Here is a 21,120-nt window from a genome sequence, read left to right as displayed (position 1 = left end):
CTTGAGTAAAAGGAACTGCGCGGTCAGAGTACTGCGCAAGCGCAGATGTCACGCAAACGTCGTAAGGCACGCCTCTTGTCTAGGTTTAAGTTTCGCAGCACTGGACGGTTATTTACAATGCTCCTCCTGTTGAGGTGGAAGTAGGGGTGGGTTTAAAAAAATCGATTTTAGCTTGAATAACGCAATATTGATTCATTAAATCCTGAATCGATTTTAAATACAAATGTATTATGCCAGAAATTCCAAAAACCACCAAACAGCTAAAACAGCAAATGAGAACAGGTAAACGGATTCCGCACAAAGATGTAAACGCAAAGCGCGGACCCGACGTATCAGAATTCGTGAGATGCTGGCTGTCTCACCCGATGGCACGTACAGACATGCCGTCGGGGTTGAAAGCCGTCATTCTGATTCTCCAACAAAAATTCACTGAACCAGCAGGAAAAGAAGATCAAAACTGCGCTTCACATTTGATAAATATCGTCATTCCCTTTCTTTTGCTGTTTTGCTTCCACCACGATAAAATCACACATCCTGCACAGCTCTGTCTCTCTCTCAGTATACTTCAAGAATAGTTTCCCATCTCAAATCTGTGTTTTCTGCATTATTCGCTTGCTTATTACCAGGCCAGGAAAATCTTCATATTTTTCTGTGTTTTATCCTCAGTTACTTTGACACAAAGGCATCTGCTGTGATGCTTACACTACTGATGAAGTCTCATACGTGTTAGTACTGATAAATGATCAGAATTCTAATATTTCTGACTGAGTCAAAACTGAATCGAATCGAGTCGAATTTAGGATGGAATTGGAGCTTGTGAATCGAAATCGAATCGATTATAGAAACCAGTGACGATAACCAGCCCTAATTAAACGTATGTGTTACATTTTTAAAATTAGAAAACAAATTTAAGGCCACAAACTCCAGTTGTCATATACATCTGTGGGTTTATGTGCACAGCAGTATGCACATGGTCTGTGCATGTGCACACATCAAGAATTTCACCGTTGTTCCTTAAATCTATGGCATTGTTTCTATGCTGACTGATATGCTGCTTAGTGTCTTTTGCGCCCTGCTTTTAAATCAGATGTCACTCACAAGCTACAGCAGCCCAGCTGTCTTAGCTGAGGAAACAAAGGTGCATTTTGCTCATTTTGTGTAAAATATTGTGATGATGTTACATCATATTAGGCAAGCAGCTGTCCACATTACACTTTGACTGTCACCAGTTTGGTTATATTTTGAACACCTCAGCTGGAAAAAATTCAAAACAGTTTGTAAAGTTGGGCACAAGTCTGTATGTAAAGGGAACTTGCTTCATCTTTTGCTATGTATAACGTTAGTGTTCCTGAAAATCCCCCCCCAAAAAATTTCTTTATTAACAAAGTAAATTACAAAAAGACTTTATTATATTTTATAGTTTTAAATTGGATAACAACTGACTTGAACATAATATGAAGTAGACTGAACTCAATTTTTATCAATTTGTTATTAGAACTCAGTTTAAGTAAGTCACCACTACGTTTTATTCAAAAAGCTGATCAACTCACTGTGAGTTTTTTAAATTAGAAAAACCAAGTAAGCTGGAAATTTTGTTTCCCAGTGGAAAGGATAAAACAATGGTTTGAAAATGCCATGTCACTGCTTTCCTCCTCCCTTGCACAGATCAGTCTGCATTTTCATGGCGCCCACATATTGTTCAGCTGGAGAAGCTTCAGCTCAAGAGATCATTGTTGGCATTGCTGTGATTCTTTACGTGATACACTGATTTGCTGAGTAAATGTTTACTCTTATACAAACTGTTTTTGTGCCTTCTTTCAGTTTAACACCAGGTTTATAAACTTGCTAGTTTAGCATTGCTGCTGCCTCTCGGCTCATGTTACTTAAAAATTAACCCCACAGCTTTAAAAACCTTACATAAAAATCTCTCTGTGAAATTTTCTGTTGATTGTTTAAAATAGAAAAGTGAGCAGCTACTTCATAAGAGCCCCGAAACTTTTTTCTGAAGGTGCAGCTGTTAGGACTGGGGCCTTATTTTCAATCTATGTGAACTTTTATAACATATCAACTTTATATTCTTAACCGCTGTATTTATTTTAATGCTTTGTGGTTGCTCTTGAACATCTGTTAATCTATTAATGTAAAATCTACCCTTTCTTTAGGAACAGAAGCAAACTGCTTTTACATTTAACAAACATTTCTGTTTAATTATATTTTAAATAATAATAATATTAATAATAGTATTTGCTTTGTTAAAAAAATGTGTTTAGATACAAGTTTTGTTGTGAAAGTCCAAAGCCATAAATCAGATCAGTGGCCTGTTAGTTGGTTAAAGTCTAAATTGGCTTTATAGTTGAAAGTAAAGTAATTTATCTTGTCCTTCCAAACAAATACATTAAATTCCACAGTCGAAACATTTTGCGGTTGCCTATGTTACATATAAACACTGCCATATGTTTTATTTAGTCATTGTCCTTATTAGAAACTTTATATATTAGAAGTTAGCTTTTAACAAGGATGTAATGATTACATTTAAATTAGGTGGTCTTTTTTTAACCACATATCTTTTTAGGCCTAATCTGACAGTGGAAATACCACACATTCAGACACAGTAGTAGATGGTGTTTTTAATACTATATGTGCTAGTCTAATTTGGATGTATGAGGTCTCCATTGACCTTCTGTGTTGTAAGTTATAACAGCTGCACAGCCATTAAGGATCAAATCTTCAAAGCTTCTAAATAATTTTATGGTTTTTCTCCCTCTGATTGCTTCTTACTGTCTTGGAGGCTCAGGAGCAGCACTCCCCAAATTACATCAAACTCTTACAAGTCTAGAAAAGGAGCTGTTGGACAGAAAGGCATCAACTGAGTGGTAAGTATTTTGGTTTTCCAAAATATTAGTAATTGTCAGTGACATTTATATTAATCAAGCTGAACTTTAATCATACTTTAGATCAGTGGTTCTCAAACTTTTTACATCATTCCCTACATGGCAGGAAGAAATGTTTTCATGCCACATTTAAACAAACCAGTGACAGAAAATCCTACCTCCCTTTTTAATTTAGATTTGCAAGCAACTTAAAGAAGTCCAGACACTTTTCTTTCCAAGCTCCTTAGACTTTTGTCTCTAGACTGCTTCATTAGTCTGCACCACTTCTTCAAAAAAAGTAGCACGTTAAACAGAATGCGAACTTTGCCAGAAATGCAAAAATAAAGTTCCTTTTTAGTCTTATTAAAAAAAAGAAATCCAGAAACTTGCTAACAGAGATGAAAAAATATAATTTAGTAAGAGCTTAATACTTTTCACTCTTAGTGGCTGCAGTGAGCCTGTTTTTCACTGCAGGGCTTTTCAAAACGTGGTTGCAGGCTTGATACTGCCACTTTCGAGTCATGTTTAATGTTCAGCTTAGAGCTATGCTTTGTTTTCAGTGAGGCAACAGCAGAAAACCCCATCTCACAGAGAGAGGACATGGCAAACAGAAGCAGAATGCCCACAGCACTGTCCTATGAGTGGATGCTCCCTCTCCACACCAGCCAGAATTCACTCAGTGTCTGAGCTGCAAACCTCAGCTTGAGTGTGGAGTCAGAGATGATCTTGATGAGCAGGTCTTCTTCAGCAGAAGTAAAATCAACAGGTACAGATGGATTAAATGGATCTCTCCCCCAGGCATCCTGAGCACTGTTGTTAGGCAAGAATTCAGTACTGTGTCAGTACTGATAAATAATCAGAATTATAATATTTCTGACTGTCTGAGTCAAAGTGTGCATCACTTTAGTTTAAAGAACGGGCCAGGTTTACTTTGAAGACTGGGTGGGGGGAGGGTAACTGAGTTTATTTGGGTACCAGCACAATGGTAATGTGGGAGACAGAATGGCACACATGGGGCTAAACAGGCACTGTGACAGTGGGTGGAGGTGACACTTGGTAAAATAGGAAGAAAAAAAAAAACCCTAATCGTGTTGAAAATGAAAAAGAAGTGGCCGCACAGTAGAAGGGAAGACAAAGTATACAAGAGAGTAGGGCAAAGCAAGGCAAGGCAAGTGGAAGAAATAGAAAAAAGGAAGTCATATTCTCTAGGCTAATAATAGGTCTGGAATAAGTTCGGCCACACGACCATTAGGAAAACATGATGCAGAGCAATGTGAAAAATGCAGGAGTGCAGCATGTGTTACTGAAATGTAATGGATACAGACAGCTGCTGTACTACTTCTCAAACATAAACAAACACCAAATGAGTCAAGGAACGCAGCCGTGCTGAACTCTTCACATTTTAATTGTGAACGCGTGAAATCCTTCAGTACAGAATGACAGTCAATAACAATAATGCACTTTGAACAGCATATTTAAACTGTAAAACAGAAAACGGCATCAACACAGAAAGCAGCTTGTCTGAATGCAAACATTTCTTTTTATTATGACAACACAAAGTAAAGACTTTTTAGTGAGCTTAACCCTCATCCTGTCTCACAGGTTTCGGAACAGAGGCTCGCAGTATGAGCATGCTACAGGTTGTGCATCTGACGGATGTTCAGGGTATCCCGCAGCATCAGGTCCCGTAGTCGCCAAAGTGCATCTGCCATTGTCTTGTGGGCGCCCTTACTCTTCAGCCAGTGGGACGGCAGTCTGCTCTCTTGCTCTTTTGTCAAACGCACATCTTGCTTTTGAACTGAAATTGCAAAGACATTAAATCAATGATGAATATGAAAAAAGTACAATTAAACAAAATATTGGTATTCATGGATAAGAAATATGTGCAGTATGTGAAGATATTTCTACTATTGAAAACTACCTTTCTATGTAGGCTGAATGGCTAACTATTGAAGTATAAAATTAACCTGAGAGAGCTTGGTCCCACTTGCTAACAGTTGGGGATTCTGCTGTAAGGCCCTCGATGTATCTCAGGTAAGCCTCAGAGTGGAGCACTCGCTGATTTTTGGCAGGTGGGGACACAAACACCGGGGTCGATGGCTGCTGCAGTGCAGGTTGTCCTATCTGAGCCTGACCAGGGTACGGTGGTGGAGCCTGCTGTCCTGGGCCAACCAAACCCATCTAAAGATAATAAACTCCATTATTTCTCTGATTCAGCTATAATTCAGCTCAATTCCACTCAATTTCTTTATACAGCCCAATATCACATGTGGAGGTTCAAAGGGCTTTACAAGCAGGAAAAAAATATAAAAAGGACATTCACATTACATTTGATCATCATCAGTACTGACATGTGTACAAAGCTACAAAATGCTGGCTGCTGCCAGTGCTACCCCTCCTAGTAGATGCAAGTATGGTATAAATTTGACAAACCTAGGTGACTTCTTTCTTGAGTTATTGTATTTACAAGATTTTCAGAAAAGTTGACCTCTGACCTTGAGGTTAAGGTCACTAGGATTCGAACTTGTCCAAAATTATCAGTAGATATACCTGTGGTATCAATTTCAAACTCCTACGTTCACGATTTAGCAGATCCACAAACTCTGAGGTATAAAAATGCAAATGGCATAAAGGTACACTTTCTGGGAGGGAGCTAAATAAAGTGCAAACATTAAAGATGTTTTTCAAGTACTCTGTATTAAAGTTGTTTGATGTAAACTTTAAACCAATGACCTGATGATTTCCAGGCTTATATCCAAACACACATCTGCATCAAGGTTGCAAACTATATCTAGAGAAAAATCTTATATAGAGCTTTAGGGGATTTCTATTTCAGAGCCCAACTGATTACCTGAGATCCATGAACACTTCCTGCTCCAGGTCCACCTACTCCATTGATACCTGAAAAGATATTAATCCATGACAAATTGGAGCCAGCCAAGTGCTACTGGTTTATATTCCAAATACTATGTTAAAAATACAATACTAGAAATTAACCAGCGTTTTTAGGAATTTCAGAAATGCCAATCGTTAAAAAAATGATCACATGTGGATTTATTAGCATCATAATCAAGGTTATGGAAACACATTACCATCAGGTCTGTTGGTAATGAGCTGCATAAATACCCAAGTCCTTGTTGAGACTATGTGCTCTCAGCTGTCTAGTCATCAACATAAGGACCTCAGCCTATTGGTACAGGTAGCCCCTCCAGCAAGTCAGATTGGTAGACAGGAAGCAACTGCTTGACAGGTGGTGTGGCTATGACAGCACTCTTACCAAAGTATGGTATTCCAGGGAACCCAGGCATAACGCGCAGGAGATGTTGGGGAAAGACAGGCAACCCCATGTGATGTGGTGGTATGCCAGTCATACTAACCATGCCTTCAACATGTCCTTGCAGGGGCATCATAGCTGACCTATATGCACCCATCCTACCTTCTTAGGAAGGAACAGTAGTAACACAAAAAAGCAACATGCATTAGTCAAACGTGCGTTCACTACCAGGCATGCAGTTATATGTTACTATATGGTTTAATCATAAATGAATGGAAAAGGTCACACAAATGGGAAATGTGCACAAAATCATTTTAGTGTATGTGCAGCATGGCCAAGCATTCATTTTACCATACAAATCCTTAAATGGTGTACACCACCCTTTCATGTCTAGGACACTCCATGATCCAACTGAAATGCAGATTCTACGATTTTTATTATGTGTTTGGGTGATGCATAATGGGTGTTATGCACCATTTAAGTTTATGAATTAGGTGAAATAATGTTAGAGGCAAAATAAAAGAAAATCACAGCAAAATGAAAACACAAAAATGAAATTGAAAATGTGAGTAATTCTAGCAGTTAAGCTTCTTATTCCAGCCTTGTAGTGTGCACTGGGGATCCATCTGCATCTATGAGGGGTTACCTGACACAGGCGTCATGCTGGGATTTAGCATCCCCATGGGGGTTGGGGGAGGCACCACCCCCATCAGTGCCCCTACTGGGGTACCTGCTCTAGGGGACGTCTGATGCTGGGCCCTCTCACGCTCCTGTTGCTCGGCCACTTTAGCTGCTCGCTCTGAAACACAAGAAATACAAGAATAAAGTGTTAACTTCATCATTCACAATTTCTGAGCCATAAATAAGTGGATCGATAGATTCAGTCAATCGATCAATCAATCAATCTCTATGCTATTAACTGAATAAGAATATTAAATAAAATACTCACCTTCATACTCTGCTTTCCTGGAACTGTCCAGGTTCCTCCACTCTGTGCCAACAAGACGGCTCAACTCTCCAAAGGAAAAGTCTGGGTGCTGAGCTTTGATCACCGCTCGCATCTCACTGCTGAACAGGATGTACCCACTCATGTTGATCTTCCTCTTTGAGCCTTCCTTCTTTGAAAGCCCTTTTATGGACTTTGGAGTTGACTGTAACCAATCAAAGGGGAATAATCCATAAAAATACCACACAATTATTATTGCTCAAAATTATTTAACTCCCTAATAATTACTTTCAAACATCATACTAACCTGCGGGGGAGTGTAAGGCATGATATCCATGTCACTAGACATGGAAGACTGCATCTGTGGAAGAGTCTGGTCCCCTAGCTCGCCATCATCATCCCCAAGATCCTCTAGCTCTTCATCAGTCATGTCAGCAAACTTGGCTTCCAGTTCCTCAATTTTCCTATCTAACAGAGGGGATGGCTCTTTCTGGGGTACTATAAGCTTCCTGTACAAGACATTCAGTGCAATTTATTCTTCTTTTTCAAATAAATTCTTCAGTTAGGAAAAGCTTGCTTGCTATTTGCTTTAAGTTCTCCTTTCAATAACTCAAATACATACATGGATGGCAATAGAAATAATATTCATCCAGTATGAAAAGATCAGCTGTCTCTATGCAAATTATGCCAGTCTTTAAAACAGTTTGGCCCAATAAAAGATTTATTACTTTGCTCTTTAACACTAGCTGAAAGGTCTTGGTTTTTCAGCAACCAACAATGATAGGCATACGTAGCGTACAGAGTGTTCACCTAAAATAGTAGATTTCATCCTCCACCACCTTCCCAGAGAGTGAGAAGCGCTTCAGACCTTTGAATTTCTTCATCTGCTTCTCACTCTCAATGTAGCGGCTCTCACAAAGCAGAACGTTCTCTTCAGGCACTTCAGTCGGCCGGCATGACAAATAGTCTTTGAAAGATGACACGACACACTTTCCTGTGAAATCAGAACAGATTTAATTAATGCTTTTAAGGATTCTACTGATAATATTATAGTCATAAAGTAGTACACAAAACTGATGGTGTTCTGTTTAGGGTACCTATGATGCAGGTCATGGGACAAGTCTCCTCCAGGTTGCTGAGAAACACTTCCTTCTTATAGAACATCTTTGTGGGTTCATGCTCTGTTTCTTCAGGATGAATAAAGATGGGACCAAAAAAGTAACCCGCTCCATCGCGCATCCACATTTTTTCAATCCTGTTCAATAAAAAATATAAAAGACACTGTTTTTAAGCATTTGATTAACTATTATCAGCATACAAACAATAGAGTTTAAATAATGATAACTGCAGGGAAGCATGAGACATATTCCAAATGGCAGTTTGGAAAAAGCAAACTGAGTTATAAACATATCTTTATAATTACGCAAAATATGAACTTTTCTCTGTCATAACAGAAATGCTGACAGCACTTACAGACCACTGCCACTTTCATGGGTGCAGCTACTCTACCTGCCAACTCGGTGGGGCACAAGTCCATGAGAAGCAATGTAAACGCAGTCTCCTACTTTAAGCCACAGGTTGTTGTAGCAGAGTTGCTCGTAGTACTGACACCCTGGCTCCCCATTGGTCACATCCAATGGGACATCTTCCCTTTCCTGCAAACACAAATCATTTTGCTGACTGCGATAATTATATGTACACTAGCAGTTTTTATAGAAGCAATAAAATCACTATTTACCTTGTCTATTATACCATTTGTAATCTTGCTTTCATCTGCAATCTCTGGTGGCTTCTCCTCCTGTTTCTGGGCAAAAATGGACGCCACACGGACTACAGGAAGGGGTACCTCTCTGGGAACAAACCGAACGGAGCTCAGGGGCATCGTCCACATCTTGATCTTCTTGAAGGACTTGGACTTGGCAGAGTAACGGGACTCACAGACATAAACATCCTCCGCTCTGAAGCCTTCAGGATGAAGCTTGAAGTATTCCTTCAATGAAAAGTGCATTTAAAACACAGCCGCCATAAAACAAAACCTATTATTTATCTAAAAAGAACAAAAAGCAGTGAATTACCTTCACAAACATGACCACACATTTTCCCAGAATCTTGCTGACAGGAGCTTTGTTATAATAGTCACTCTTAAAAACTTCCTTCTCCAGGAATTTCCTTGTAGCCAGATGAAATGTTTCATTTGGCCTATAGAACCAGCAGCCATATAGCCACTTTTCCCCTGTGTGTATAAGCAGTGGAAAAAATTACTCAGCTTTACTGCCTGAAAATATCAATATGATTTTTGTTTTAATGACAAAATAATTTAATTGGTGTTAACAGACTGACCGGTGTCGTCTTGCCAAAGACGCTCAATGTAGATTATATGGGGCTGGAGGTTAGGCTCCGCAGGCTCCACGTACACGTAGTCTCCCACATGGTACATACTGTCCTTGAAGCTGCAGTCCTGACTGTATGTGCGCTGTAGGCCCGACTGCCATGATCCTCCAACAGGATCCTCCCTCTTCTCTGCTTCTGCGAATTCACCACATTTTCAGCAACACAAGGCTATATGCACAGATGCATCTTAGTCAATGATAGCATTTTTTATGGACTGTTAGTTTTAATACATGAAGTGTTTGACATAATACCCATTTTCTCCTCTTCTCTCTTAATTTTGTCCTCTTCAAACTCCTTAGGAAGCTTCTCTTTCTTCTCCTTTTCGACATCACTATGCAGATGTTTAGAGGTATAGCTGAGCGCTGGGGACATCAAGATCTCTCCGTTCTTACACAGTTCATCTCTGATACGTATGAAGAACTGCTGCAGCTCCACAGCATCTTCAAAGATCTCAGAGTCTGTCCTGTAATGAACAAATGTTGTAACACAAACTTCTGCTTCTTTTAATAAGCGCTGATTTAGTTTTGTATACAATGCTCAGCAATACTTTACCGATTCAGTCTTCTGGCCTTCTCCAACACTTCAAACATGTGGTCCTGAAATACATCCAATCTCTTGTAATGGCCTCGATCCACATTATTTCTGATAATCTCAAAATTGAGCGACGGCTTCTCTGGGTTAGCAGGATCAACAGCTGGGATCTCAGCGAGTGAATCGCTGTAACAACGTCCCTCATCATCTTGGTGGCCGAGCACAGAAACAAAGAGGCTGCGAATGAGTTCCTGGATGAGGCGAGGCACATCGGGTACATGGGCATCCTCTCCTCCCTCCTGGTCACGCCTCGTCTCTAACAGCACCCTGTGCAGCAACAGAGCATCGCGGTAAATCAGAGACTCGGGCTCATTGTAAGTGCAGGCGTTGTTGAACATGAGCACCAAGTCCTCAACCAGAGCGTCTACATCCTGGTACTTGTTAGCCAACATGTGGCTCCTGATCTTCTCCATGTCCACAGGTTTCTTGATGGCGATGTAATAGTCAGGCAGCTCAGCACGAGATGGCAGCCGCAGGAAGATCGTGCTGAGACGACGGCCCCGCTTATCAGTGTAGTTCTTGACAGCTTCGTAAAGCTCATGCAGTTTCTGCTGTAGAGGTGTTAAATACTTGGACTTCTTTAGACTAATGCTGTTCTTTCCTGCAACAGAAGTAGTAACATTTCTAATTCTTGATAGATATGAAATTTACATATTTGAATATATTGTTTGATTATGTTATTTGAGTGCCATACTTATTTTCAACTTTGGGGACATCATGTCATCATCATCAGTTGCTGGGCCAAGCTCTTTGCGCTTGTCTTTCATGATCTTCTCCAGGACGTCTGCATCGTTGTAGACCTACAGATACAATGCAGAAGTTCAGGGTAGACGCCCTCTAGGTTCAATCTCTGTGTCAAACAAGCCAACTTGCCTTTGATTGGCTGCCCCTTGAAAACAAAAGATTTGAAGTGGCTCCGCTGACAGAACTGCGTGGCTTAGATTATGATATTAAAGATATTTAGTTTTAATAAATAAAGTCTGAGCTTCAAGTTCATAGGGGTGTGTATATGATAGAAAAGAATTAAAAGCTCAAAGGAGACCTTTGATTTTTGTCATACTATCTACTCTAATAGTGAAAGAAGGAATCGTCTTCAGGAACAAGAAAAAAATTAGCTTCTTTAACTTTAGAAAATACAGGACAAGTAACTGGGATCTCTAAAATGTATTAATAAAGGGAGGCGCATCAAACCTGAGAGCCTTCTTCATTGTAGTGTCGTGCATTGCGAAACATCAGCTTCATATCTTCCAGCATCGAGTCTTCGGTAAGGTACTTGTCTGAGCGGATATTGTGCTCTATGGTCCTCAGATCCATTGGTTCCAGGATGACTTTGTAGTAATCGGGATAGTCCTTCTTTGAAGGCTTGACCATGAAGAGGTCACACAATCTGCGACCAGTGCCGGCTTCTCGCGCCTCAGTCACAGCAGCAAAGAGAGCTTTCATCCTGTTTTTCTTCGTATTCTTCTTGTGACTAGAAACCAGAGAGAAACCACCAAAGAACTGTCACACAGGTATCCCCTTTCCAAGAAATGACCAACTTCAGAGAATTGAAAAGTACGTGACAAAGTGCACCTTTTTCTTTTTGTGCTACTGGTGTCAGAGGTGGCAGAGGAGAGCATGCTGTCTCCATCATCATCATCTCTCTGTAAAAGCTCCTTTCTCTTCATCTAGGTGAAAGGTGAAAAAAAACAATGCGGAGTTACAATCATTATTTTACATAAATAAAAACAACAACAAAAAAACCCACCACAAAACTGACAGAAAGGTGTAATCTTTAATAATTCATAAAGGAGCTCTTTTTTTTTTTTAAAGAGAACGTCCAAGCAAACCCAACATAGACGCACAACTACAAGGAACAGCCAGGCACTGACCTGCTGAATGTGCTGAAGTTTTAGAGCGCGCTTGTAGATGGAAGAGTGAGGAACATTGTAGCGCTTGGCATTCTCAAACATCAACGTCAGGTCTGAGTCGATTTGCTCAACACTCTCATACTCATTGTTCTTCATCTTGTTCCTGTGGGGAATTATGGGCTCTCACATTTGGGAAGGAGGGCACAGAAAAACTGAACTGTACAGTGAGTGTGTTTGATGCCACATTTTCCCGCATAAGATAAAAAAGACACAATGCAGGTGAAAAAAACAAATCAGTGATGAAAACATTAAAGAACAAATGAGGAACAAAACAAGCTGATATTTGCCAATATAAGAAAATGAAGTTTTCTTTCTATTCTGAACTACAAATAATTTTACCAAAAAAAAGCAAAAAAAAGCAAAAAAAAAAAACAAGTTTAAGAGCATGAAAACAGCACTATGAAAACACAGTTCTGTCATACTTGATCTGATGGAGGCAGATGGGCTGACTAATCTGGTGGTAGTAGTCTGGGTAGTCTTTCCTGGACGGCAGCTGCAGGAAAGGCTCAGAAATCAGCTGGCCCTGGCTGTTCCTGGCACCGCGCACAGCTTCGTACAGCTGGAAGATGGGATTACTCATGTCCATGTTAGAGGTCATACTCTCTGCCTCTGATTCTCCCTCATCATAGTGGACAGACCCTGTCAAACACAGGAGGAGATAAATGGCCAATGGCACAATCTCTGTTACAACACCGTAAAGAGCAACTTAATCAACATCCAACAGTTTAACAATGAGATGATGATGTACCGGAGAGTATGCCTTCCTCATCACTTTCATACTGAAGAGCCATGGTGATAGCTGAGAGGCGGTCTCCCTGTGCAGATCTTCTATTCCTTGCAAAGTCAGACAGAAAAATTTAAAGAGCCGAGTCAAAACCACACAGTTAACACAACTTCTCTCTACATTATTCCAGGTGTTAAGTACCTGATACGAATGCTGGACTTGATTGGCTCTCCATGTTCCATCTCTGACTTCTTTTGCGCAAAAATCTTTTTAATGGTGTTTGCATCCTGCAACACAACAGCAAGTCACAAGTTAGCGTGTTGGACACCAGCGATAGCCTGCGTTGTGCTTTCAGATGCACGCTGACCTTAAACACCTGTGATCCAGGCTCATTGTAGGTTTTGGCATTCTTGACCAGTAAGTCTATGTCCTTAGCCATGGCACCCACACTCCTATAATGGCCCAACTAAAAGTAAAAGTATTGGTTAGACATTTCATTAAGAAAATATTTAAAAACACTAAATTATAATTTAACAACAAAGTATAACTGTACCTGAATCTTTTGAGCGATGATTTTCAGATCTATTGGTTCCTTAATGATGGCATAATAATCTGGGTATTGCTAAATGAAAAAGGCAAACTGCAGATCAAACTAAACAAACTTATTTTATTTTATGTTGATGAATTTATGAATTTTATGTTTCATTTTTCAAGTCATACTGAAGGTTCTCGTACCATTTTGGAGGGAAGCTTCTGGAACAGCTCGCTGACAAGGCGACCAGTAGGCTCAGTGTACGACACCACAGCATCAAGGAGCTGCTCAAGGAGTTCTTTCAAACAGGTAGGTGCGCTCTGATATACAAGTATTCACATCAGTCAAGCAGCAAAATACAGTATCATCTTTAGTCATGTCAGCTGCAGACTGTATAAACACTGACACAGTAAAAGATGGGTTTAGACCTGTTACTGCTGGGACTGAATTTAAAAGTCCTTAAAACAGATGAGTTAAATGTTTCACATGACAGAAGTGCAACTGCAATATCTTCAGAATAACTTCAAGTCCCATCCGGTCACTACATCTTTTGTTAACATCAGTGTTAGTATCTTTGCATAAAAGGTTTACATAATGCATTATTATTAAATCACACATTCAATTAATTTTTTTATAATTCATTATTATTTTTCTCATAATTACTACACATAAAGTGGATCAGCTATATTAACAAATTAACCTCTGGAGAAATCTTGTTGTTTAAAGAGCATGATGGAGTTAATTAATCCCTACATTTTAACTGTAGGCTATATTCACAGTGTTTCTGGAGCTTAGGCTGCAGTCAGAAATAAAAAAGCAACAACCTGTTACTCTGTTGCTGAATTTATTGGTTAGTTTGCTTGTGTGACTCATATTTTAACACAGCAATCCCATGTTTGTAGATTTCTGGTTTTGGTTTTCTGGTGGGATTAGCACTGGTAAAATTTTAAAACATAGCTGTGATGGTAAGTAAAGGAAATAAAATAACCTGAATATAAACTACAAATATCCCAAATCAAACTTTTCTGTTTGCCAATCCCCTGAAAAACCGAAAACCCAGTGAAATACTTCATTTATATGCAGGGGTGCACATAAGTGGTTCGCAGGTGCGCATTCGCTGTCAAAATAAAAGACGTGCATCAGATAAGAAATTGCAACACGCGTTTGCGTACATATAAAAGGCACTGTTTTTATCCGCTAGAGTGGGATTTTCACGGCATATTCTGCACCAAATCTCTGTGCATTCATCATTTGTTTGAAGCCAGCTCACCTCCTGCAACCACTTTTTTGAGAATACGCACTTCTTTTGCGGTTCGGACTCCTTCTGACATTTCTTTGGAGGTGGAGGAACACCAAAGTAATTGCTTAAAGGAGCTTGCTTCTTCGACATCTTTAAGAGTTCTAAACAAATGTCTGTCCTCCTCCAGAAAATCTTATGTACGCAAACGCGCGTTGCAACTTCTTATCTGGTGCGTGTCTTTTATTTTGACAGCGAATGCGCACCTGCAGACCACTTATGTGCACCCCTGTTTATATGCAAGTGTGAAATAGTGCAAAGAATGGGACACTCCAGTTGTTGCAGGGCTAATACGGCTAAAATAATTTTTAGCTTTGATCAAAACTACACTAACTAGAGCTGTACTAAAAATGCAACTGAGGGACAACTACGAAGTGTAGAAACTTTGTTGATTACTAACAAAATACACTGAGAGCTGATTCAATACTGATCCTGGCCAGAAGATGGCTGATACTGAAGAATAACAATGTATCCATAAAATGCACCTCGTCTTCAGTAGATCCTCCAGGGTTGTCTTGTGCATCATATCCATCTTCATCATCTTCATCGTATTCCCCTCGCTGAACAAACTCATTCTTGGTGCGCAGGTAAAGGTCCCACAGTTTACAGGCTGCTCTGTATTCTGGACTGTCCGACTACATTAGAGCAAGACAAATTCATTTTATGTTCATACTCTGGACCGTACATTTCCTCTACAAATATGTTAAACCAATTAGAGCTTAAATATCTATTTGTTACCTTATAATAAGTCTTTGCATTGTTGAATAAAAGTTGAAAGTCACTAGTTAGTTGTTCAACATCGTCGTATTCCTCCATCTTTAATTTCTGCTGGATCTTCATCATGTCAATAGGCTGAGACACCACGTGGTAATAGTCTGGCTGATTCCTGTGGGAAAATTATACTTTTTTTGTAATATTTGTATAAAATTTCAAATTTTGTGATTGTTATTATAGGATTTTAATGATGTAAGTATATCTAGTGATCACTCATCCCTCTCATCACCTTCTTTTTGGGGCTCTGATGAAGAGCTCACACAACATCCTCCCATGGTCATCCTTGTAATCTCTGATTGTGTTGTATAGTTCGTGGCATACAGCTATCTGTAAGGCAAAATTTAAACACTTAAAAACACCCACACCCTTTTCATCATTAAATACTTACGGTCAGTGTGGTACTATAATTCTCACAGTTCATTTTTTAAGAAATGGTAACTGAAATTTGTAAAATTACAGGATCCACAGTAGGAATGTTTGAGGTCCTTCTCCTCTTTCTCCCAAATGAAGGCACTAACGATGAAGCCTGGCTATCGTCAAAATCTCCTCCACTCACACTGCTAGAGGGAGACGTCGCCCTTCTCCTTTTCAAGGCCATGACGAACCCCTGAGAAGACAAAGTCCAATTAAGTAACAGTATTTGGGAAATAATGCACAGAATCATCAGAGCTATACTCAGTTGTACTGTATCAGAAGCAGATGATAAGATTGTCACTCATGAAAAATATAAACTGATATTAAGGTAGTGAAGTCAAAAGATTTGAAATGCCCGCTGTTCACGGCGGTGCTGCTGTGACTTTCCTTGGACTCAAAGGGGATGAACATAAAGTAGACAATTTGTCATGTGATTTCCTATACCTACAGAAAATGTGGTCTCGAAATCTCACTACAATGACTTCATGGATTAAACGTAAAAAGTTGCCTTAAGGTTTAGAACTGGTCTCTTCCCCTTCTTGACAGATCCTCTCATCCTTAAACGCAACAGGTACTGCAAATGGTGTGAAAAGGGCAGAAAATAAACACAAAGGAATCAGGCTCAAAGCATACAGTGTGGCTGTCATTTTCTTCATTTAACAAGAAAATGCAGGTTTCTCAAGTATTCTGGATTTCTGGCATACACTTTCACTTTGAAAAACTGGCGATAAGTCATGTTACTTCTCGTTATGGTAAAAGACTTAGCAATTAAGTATTTAGTTAAAGGGGTCTCAGTGAGATCAAGAACAATTTTCCTATGTTTTACATAAGAATGTCAGTAAAAACAATTTCCTCAAACCCTTTGTTGTACACACAACCACACTGCATGACTAATCGTTATGAAAATGATTACAAATCTAAGCAAGTAAAGCTTAAATGAGTATGAGAATGGGGAGCATAAGAGACTCCCACTGAAATGAATGGCTGTTTATCCACTGTCACTCTGTGGGGGTTCAGCAGTAGTTATTAGTATCAGTTCAGTTAGTAGTTACTAATCTTATTCCCAACTCAAAGTCCTTTACACATGCATTCAACAGGCACTATATTAGATACACTTCGCTAGTACTAGGCTGGTCTCCCTTTTGCCTTCAGAAATACAATCATTCTTTGTGACGTCAATCTAACAGGGCGCTGGGAACATTTCTCAGCGATTTTGGTCCACATTGACATGATAGCATCACATAGTTGCTGCAGATTTATGGGCTGTATATCCATAATACCAATATGTCGTTCTACCACATTGCAAAGGTCCTTTATTCAGTCAAGATCTGGTGACTGTGGTGACCATTTGAGTGCAATGTCATTTTCAAGAAACCGGTTTTGTGACATTGCACATTATCCTGCTGGAAGCAGGCATCAGAAGATGGATGCACTATGGTCATAAAGGGATGGACATGGTCAGAAACATTACTCAGATAGGTTGTGGCATTTGGATGATGCTCAGTTTAAGAAGGGGTTGAAGTGGGTAAAGAAAATATCACCAGCACTATTACAACACAACAATCAGGCTTAACCAAGGCATGGTGATTTGACAAGTATCAACATGATTTGCATTCAGAGATGCTCTTCTCCATACCTTGGTTGTAATGAGTGGTTATTTGAGTTATTGTTCCCTTCCTATCAGCTCAAAGCAGTCTAGCCATTCTCCTCTAACCTCTGGCATCAACGAGGCATTTTTATCCAGAGAACTGCCCTTCACTGGATATTTTTCCTTTTTCGGATCATTCTCTGCAAACCTCTAGAGATGGCTGTGTGGGAAAATCCCAGTAGATCAGCAGTTTCTGAAATAGCCCGTCTTGCACCAAGAAACATGTTCAAAGTGATTAAATCACCTTTTTTCACCCAATTCTGATGCACGGTTTGAACTTCAGCCGGTCATCCCGACTACATATACTTGGTCTTTGCATTGTTGAATAAATTGCATTCGCATGTGATTTGCTGATTAAATATTAGTTATATTAACAAGGACTTAGACAGGTTTACCTAATAAAGAAGTTAGTTTCACGTAGGGTGTACTTGATACCCATTATGTACCTGGCATTCAAACCCATTTAAAACTACCGACTGTGTTTACACTGTGTACCCAGAAGAAACCCACACTGTTGCAGGGAGAACATGCAAACCAGGCTGTAGATGAATCCAAAACCATCTCTAAAATACCGCACTCCAAGTCAATATAGCCCGTGGCTTAAATTTTTTTAATACATACATAGCCATTTAAAGTGTGGATTGTGAAATACACACATTGTTGTATTCTTATGGTTACTTTTATAATAAATATGACATTTTTACATTACACAGGAATATTCTTTAATGTACAGAAAGTGAGGATGCTCCAGCTGTTAACTCTTGTACCAACGCTGATGTGTAAAATGACAAAGTAGCACATGATCAGTGTTATTGTTGTCATTCATACCTCTTTGTGAAATAAGCAAAGTAGGATTTATCCGGCATAATAGGTGAACATTGGCCACTGCTCTCAGTAAACGTAATGCAGATGTTTGGCTACTATATCCCGTGTAGAAATGCAGTACTAGTACAAAACTTAGTCTACATCTAAAACTAACTTTACTTATTTACAGAGTAAACAGTAGTGATCCTCATACATATGTGATATCAAACAATAGGCCTAAACACAGAAATGTCAATAACTGTAATAAAAAAATATAGTATTGGCATAGTGTACAGTGTAAGGAGGACCATAAAGGCACGTTGGAGCTTTAATTTAAAATGATGAACTTAAAGTTATTTGACTTATACTTTCGGGAGAAAAAAAATAGGAAAATGAAGGCTTTTTTTTTTTTTTTTTAATAAACAAACCCTCTGCTCTCCCAGTAGGTTTTAAGTACCTTATTTTACGTTGTTAATTGCTACAGTGCCAGCAGCTCACTGCTTTCACCTCGAATGACATTTCTCTTAGTGCGCGGCAATGATGCTGGTATGTCTGGAGGTCTGACTCGCCAAGAATGTTAACAGCTCTCCCTTAATGCTCCCCAGCAGCTGCGCACAGGCTGCAGTCCAGTGTGCACACATCAGCAGCCTAGCATGCAGAACGGCAGCTATCCACCCACCTGAGTGTCTGTCACTCAGCGTGGACAGGTACACACCTCGGAGCAGCTAGCCTTAGCTACAGTTAACGGTTAGCCTTAACGTTACCTGGTGGGTTAAAGCCGAGACAAAGGCATCACTGTAACGACGACTAACGTTACAAAGCTACCGTTATGTGCACCGACGACACTTGTGTGAGGAAAAAAACACACACACACGTTTTGCCACTTGACATGGCTGTGTGCTTACCTTTTGTGAACACGGCAATACACCCACAAAATCTTAACCATCAAGTAAGCCAATCACTTATCGATTTTAGACAGGGGGACAGAACTGTAACGTTTTCGCCAATGTAACCTTCATTTCCGTTTTCCTACCTTCACAATAAAAGTGCAGATTGATTTGACGTAGTTATAAGTGCGCATTTACATTATTGGAATTACTTTTCTTCTCTTGTCACTTTACTGTGGGGTTTGTTCGATAAGCAGTTGGCGTAATAGGGACTACGTTAGTATATATAAACTATCCAATGCCAGAATTGTAAATAAACAGGGTCAAACTGGACATGAAAAGGAGCGCAAATGGACTTCCGGTTAGTTCAAAATGATTTTACCAACTTTTACTGCGCCATTAAACCTCTTTTTTGTAACTCAAAAAACCTATTGAGCTGTCAGACTTACCTAAACGGTAACTTGGAGTTAGAATCTGGCCCGTGGATATTTGGCATGCAGACTGGAGCAGCCAGGGATTGAACCACCAACCTTCTGAGTAGTAGATCACCGGCTGTACCTCCAATTGCATCCATAATGTTGCGTCATGTCTTTTTCTTCTTCTTCTTTTAAGGTTTTGCAGTATGCGCATAAGGTTTAAAAATGCTTTGAAATATATCAATAATGTTTTTTTCCTCTTTTGGCTGCAACCTTTAGTGGTCACCACAGTGAAGGCACCACCTCACCCTATCCCTAGCGTTCTCTTTGACAACCAAGCCTCTGCATGTTCTCCTTCACTAAATCCATGAATGGCAGCTACATATTTAACATCTTTTGTCCAGTATCTCCGCTGTCCCTCTTGAGAATGTCCAGACCTTCCCAGCCTTGCCTCTCTACCTTTCTCTTAAAACTGCTCAGCCTGAGCTGTCAATTGTGGTCACTCCCAATAAAAATCATAGCATCTTCAGCTTTTCCACCTCCAGCCCGAGTCTTATTTGATAAGAGATGACAAAAAAGAATAAGATCTAGGAAGACATGGGAATTTCTAGAAATAGCAGAAGGGGGTTTGATGTCCTCCCAATCCTGAAGACCTGGAAAAAAAATGGAAAACATAGACACGTGGCAGAATGAATCATTTATAAGTTATCTATAACGTAATTTATACATCAAATTAAGTTCTGAAGGTAGTTGGCCAAATGGTCATGCCATAGTCAGAAATGACTTGAGGCACAGAATTTATCTTCCAAAGCCCCAGAAGAAAGGACAATATCAGATTTCTTAGGCAATAAGAGGACACTGGGGAAACCTGTCACCCAGCTTTAAATCCTTTTACTGAGAGATTCACTACTATGAACATTGATCTTGTTGAGTGACAATAAAGTAGTTATTCTCAATTCTTCTACTGTGGTATTTAGAAATGAAGAATCTCAACTATTGGATGCATTGTGGTAGACAGATACCCCTTCAGGAATACTGGTGTAACTTTTGTGGTCCTCTGTCTTTGGATCTCGTTTCATCATCAGGTGAATATTTTAGTTGCTAATGATGAATTTTTTAATGATTTAAAGTGTATTTAAATGTAACGTATATGCTTGCTTTATTTTTCAAAAGCGCAAATAGTGTTACATTCATATTAACTGGTAAAAAACAGTGCTTGTTCTGTAATAAATTATAATACAGTAATAATGTTTTAAGTAATAGAAATAATAAGTGATATTATTATTATTATTATTATTATTATTATTATTAACAATAATAATAATAATACCTTAAGTTTCTCTAGAAATTATCAGCAGATGCAATGCCATCTACAAAAGGCAGTGTGTGACCAGGTTTATTTTATCTTTATGATCAAAAGCAGATGGTGTAATGAAAAGCTGAAGGGCCTTAAAGCAGTTCAGTTAGCTTAGATGTTCCTGTTGACCCGGCACAAGGAGGAAACATTACAAAAGTGGAATAAACATCAAAATTAGGCTATCTGCCAAATTGTAAATTTAGAAGTTGGTATCTGTAGCTAGAATGAAAAGACTGTAATGAAAGACAAGATACTCCAAGATTAATAACTCCTGGACTGATTTGT

At 39.3% G+C, this 21,120-nt stretch overlaps 1 protein-coding gene across 1 annotated transcript; it reads right to left on the bottom strand.

The window, feature by feature from the left end:
- Nucleotides 1–4,257: 4,257 nt before the first annotated feature.
- LOC100692601 (protein polybromo-1) lies at nucleotides 4,258–16,251 on the bottom strand. Its single transcript, XM_013269244.3, has 30 exons — nucleotides 16,232–16,251; nucleotides 15,767–15,916; nucleotides 15,539–15,636; nucleotides 15,274–15,421; nucleotides 15,021–15,170; nucleotides 13,442–13,558; nucleotides 13,260–13,328; nucleotides 13,074–13,172; nucleotides 12,908–12,993; nucleotides 12,731–12,816; nucleotides 12,405–12,621; nucleotides 11,944–12,085; nucleotides 11,645–11,739; nucleotides 11,264–11,543; nucleotides 10,767–10,872; nucleotides 10,034–10,673; nucleotides 9,733–9,944; nucleotides 9,431–9,616; nucleotides 9,166–9,323; nucleotides 8,829–9,080; nucleotides 8,600–8,745; nucleotides 8,188–8,345; nucleotides 7,901–8,084; nucleotides 7,398–7,599; nucleotides 7,094–7,295; nucleotides 6,791–6,943; nucleotides 6,148–6,309; nucleotides 5,722–5,771; nucleotides 4,838–5,051; nucleotides 4,258–4,668 (listed from the first exon to the last, which is right to left on the bottom strand). Exons 2-30 carry the CDS (start codon nucleotides 15,905–15,907, stop codon nucleotides 4,505–4,507), a joined length of 4,917 nt encoding a protein of 1,638 aa, XP_013124698.2. The 5' UTR covers nucleotides 15,908–15,916; nucleotides 16,232–16,251; the 3' UTR covers nucleotides 4,258–4,504.
- Nucleotides 16,252–21,120: the final 4,869 nt, after the last annotated feature.

Source organism: Oreochromis niloticus, linkage group LG5, assembly GCF_001858045.2.
Source record: "Oreochromis niloticus isolate F11D_XX linkage group LG5, O_niloticus_UMD_NMBU, whole genome shotgun sequence".
In the NCBI taxonomy this organism is placed as follows: domain Eukaryota; kingdom Metazoa; phylum Chordata; class Actinopteri; order Cichliformes; family Cichlidae; genus Oreochromis; species Oreochromis niloticus.
Note: the sequence above shows the minus strand (reverse complement) of the source record. Positions and strands in the feature narration are given on the sequence as shown.

Excerpts from the sequence above, each read along its gene's own strand:
- LOC100692601 (XM_013269244.3), bottom strand. The coding sequence starts at position 15,907 with ATGGCCTTGAAAAGGAGAAGGGCGACGTCTCCCTCTAGCAGTGTGAGT. Across the intron at positions 8,085-8,187 it reads TCCCATGACCTGCATCATAG|GAAAGTGTGTCGTGTCATCT; the intron begins GTACCCTAAACA and ends CTGATTTCACAG. Across the intron at positions 7,600-7,900 it reads GATGAAATCTACTATTTTAG|GAAGCTTATAGTACCCCAGA; the intron begins GTGAACACTCTG and ends TGTCTTGTACAG.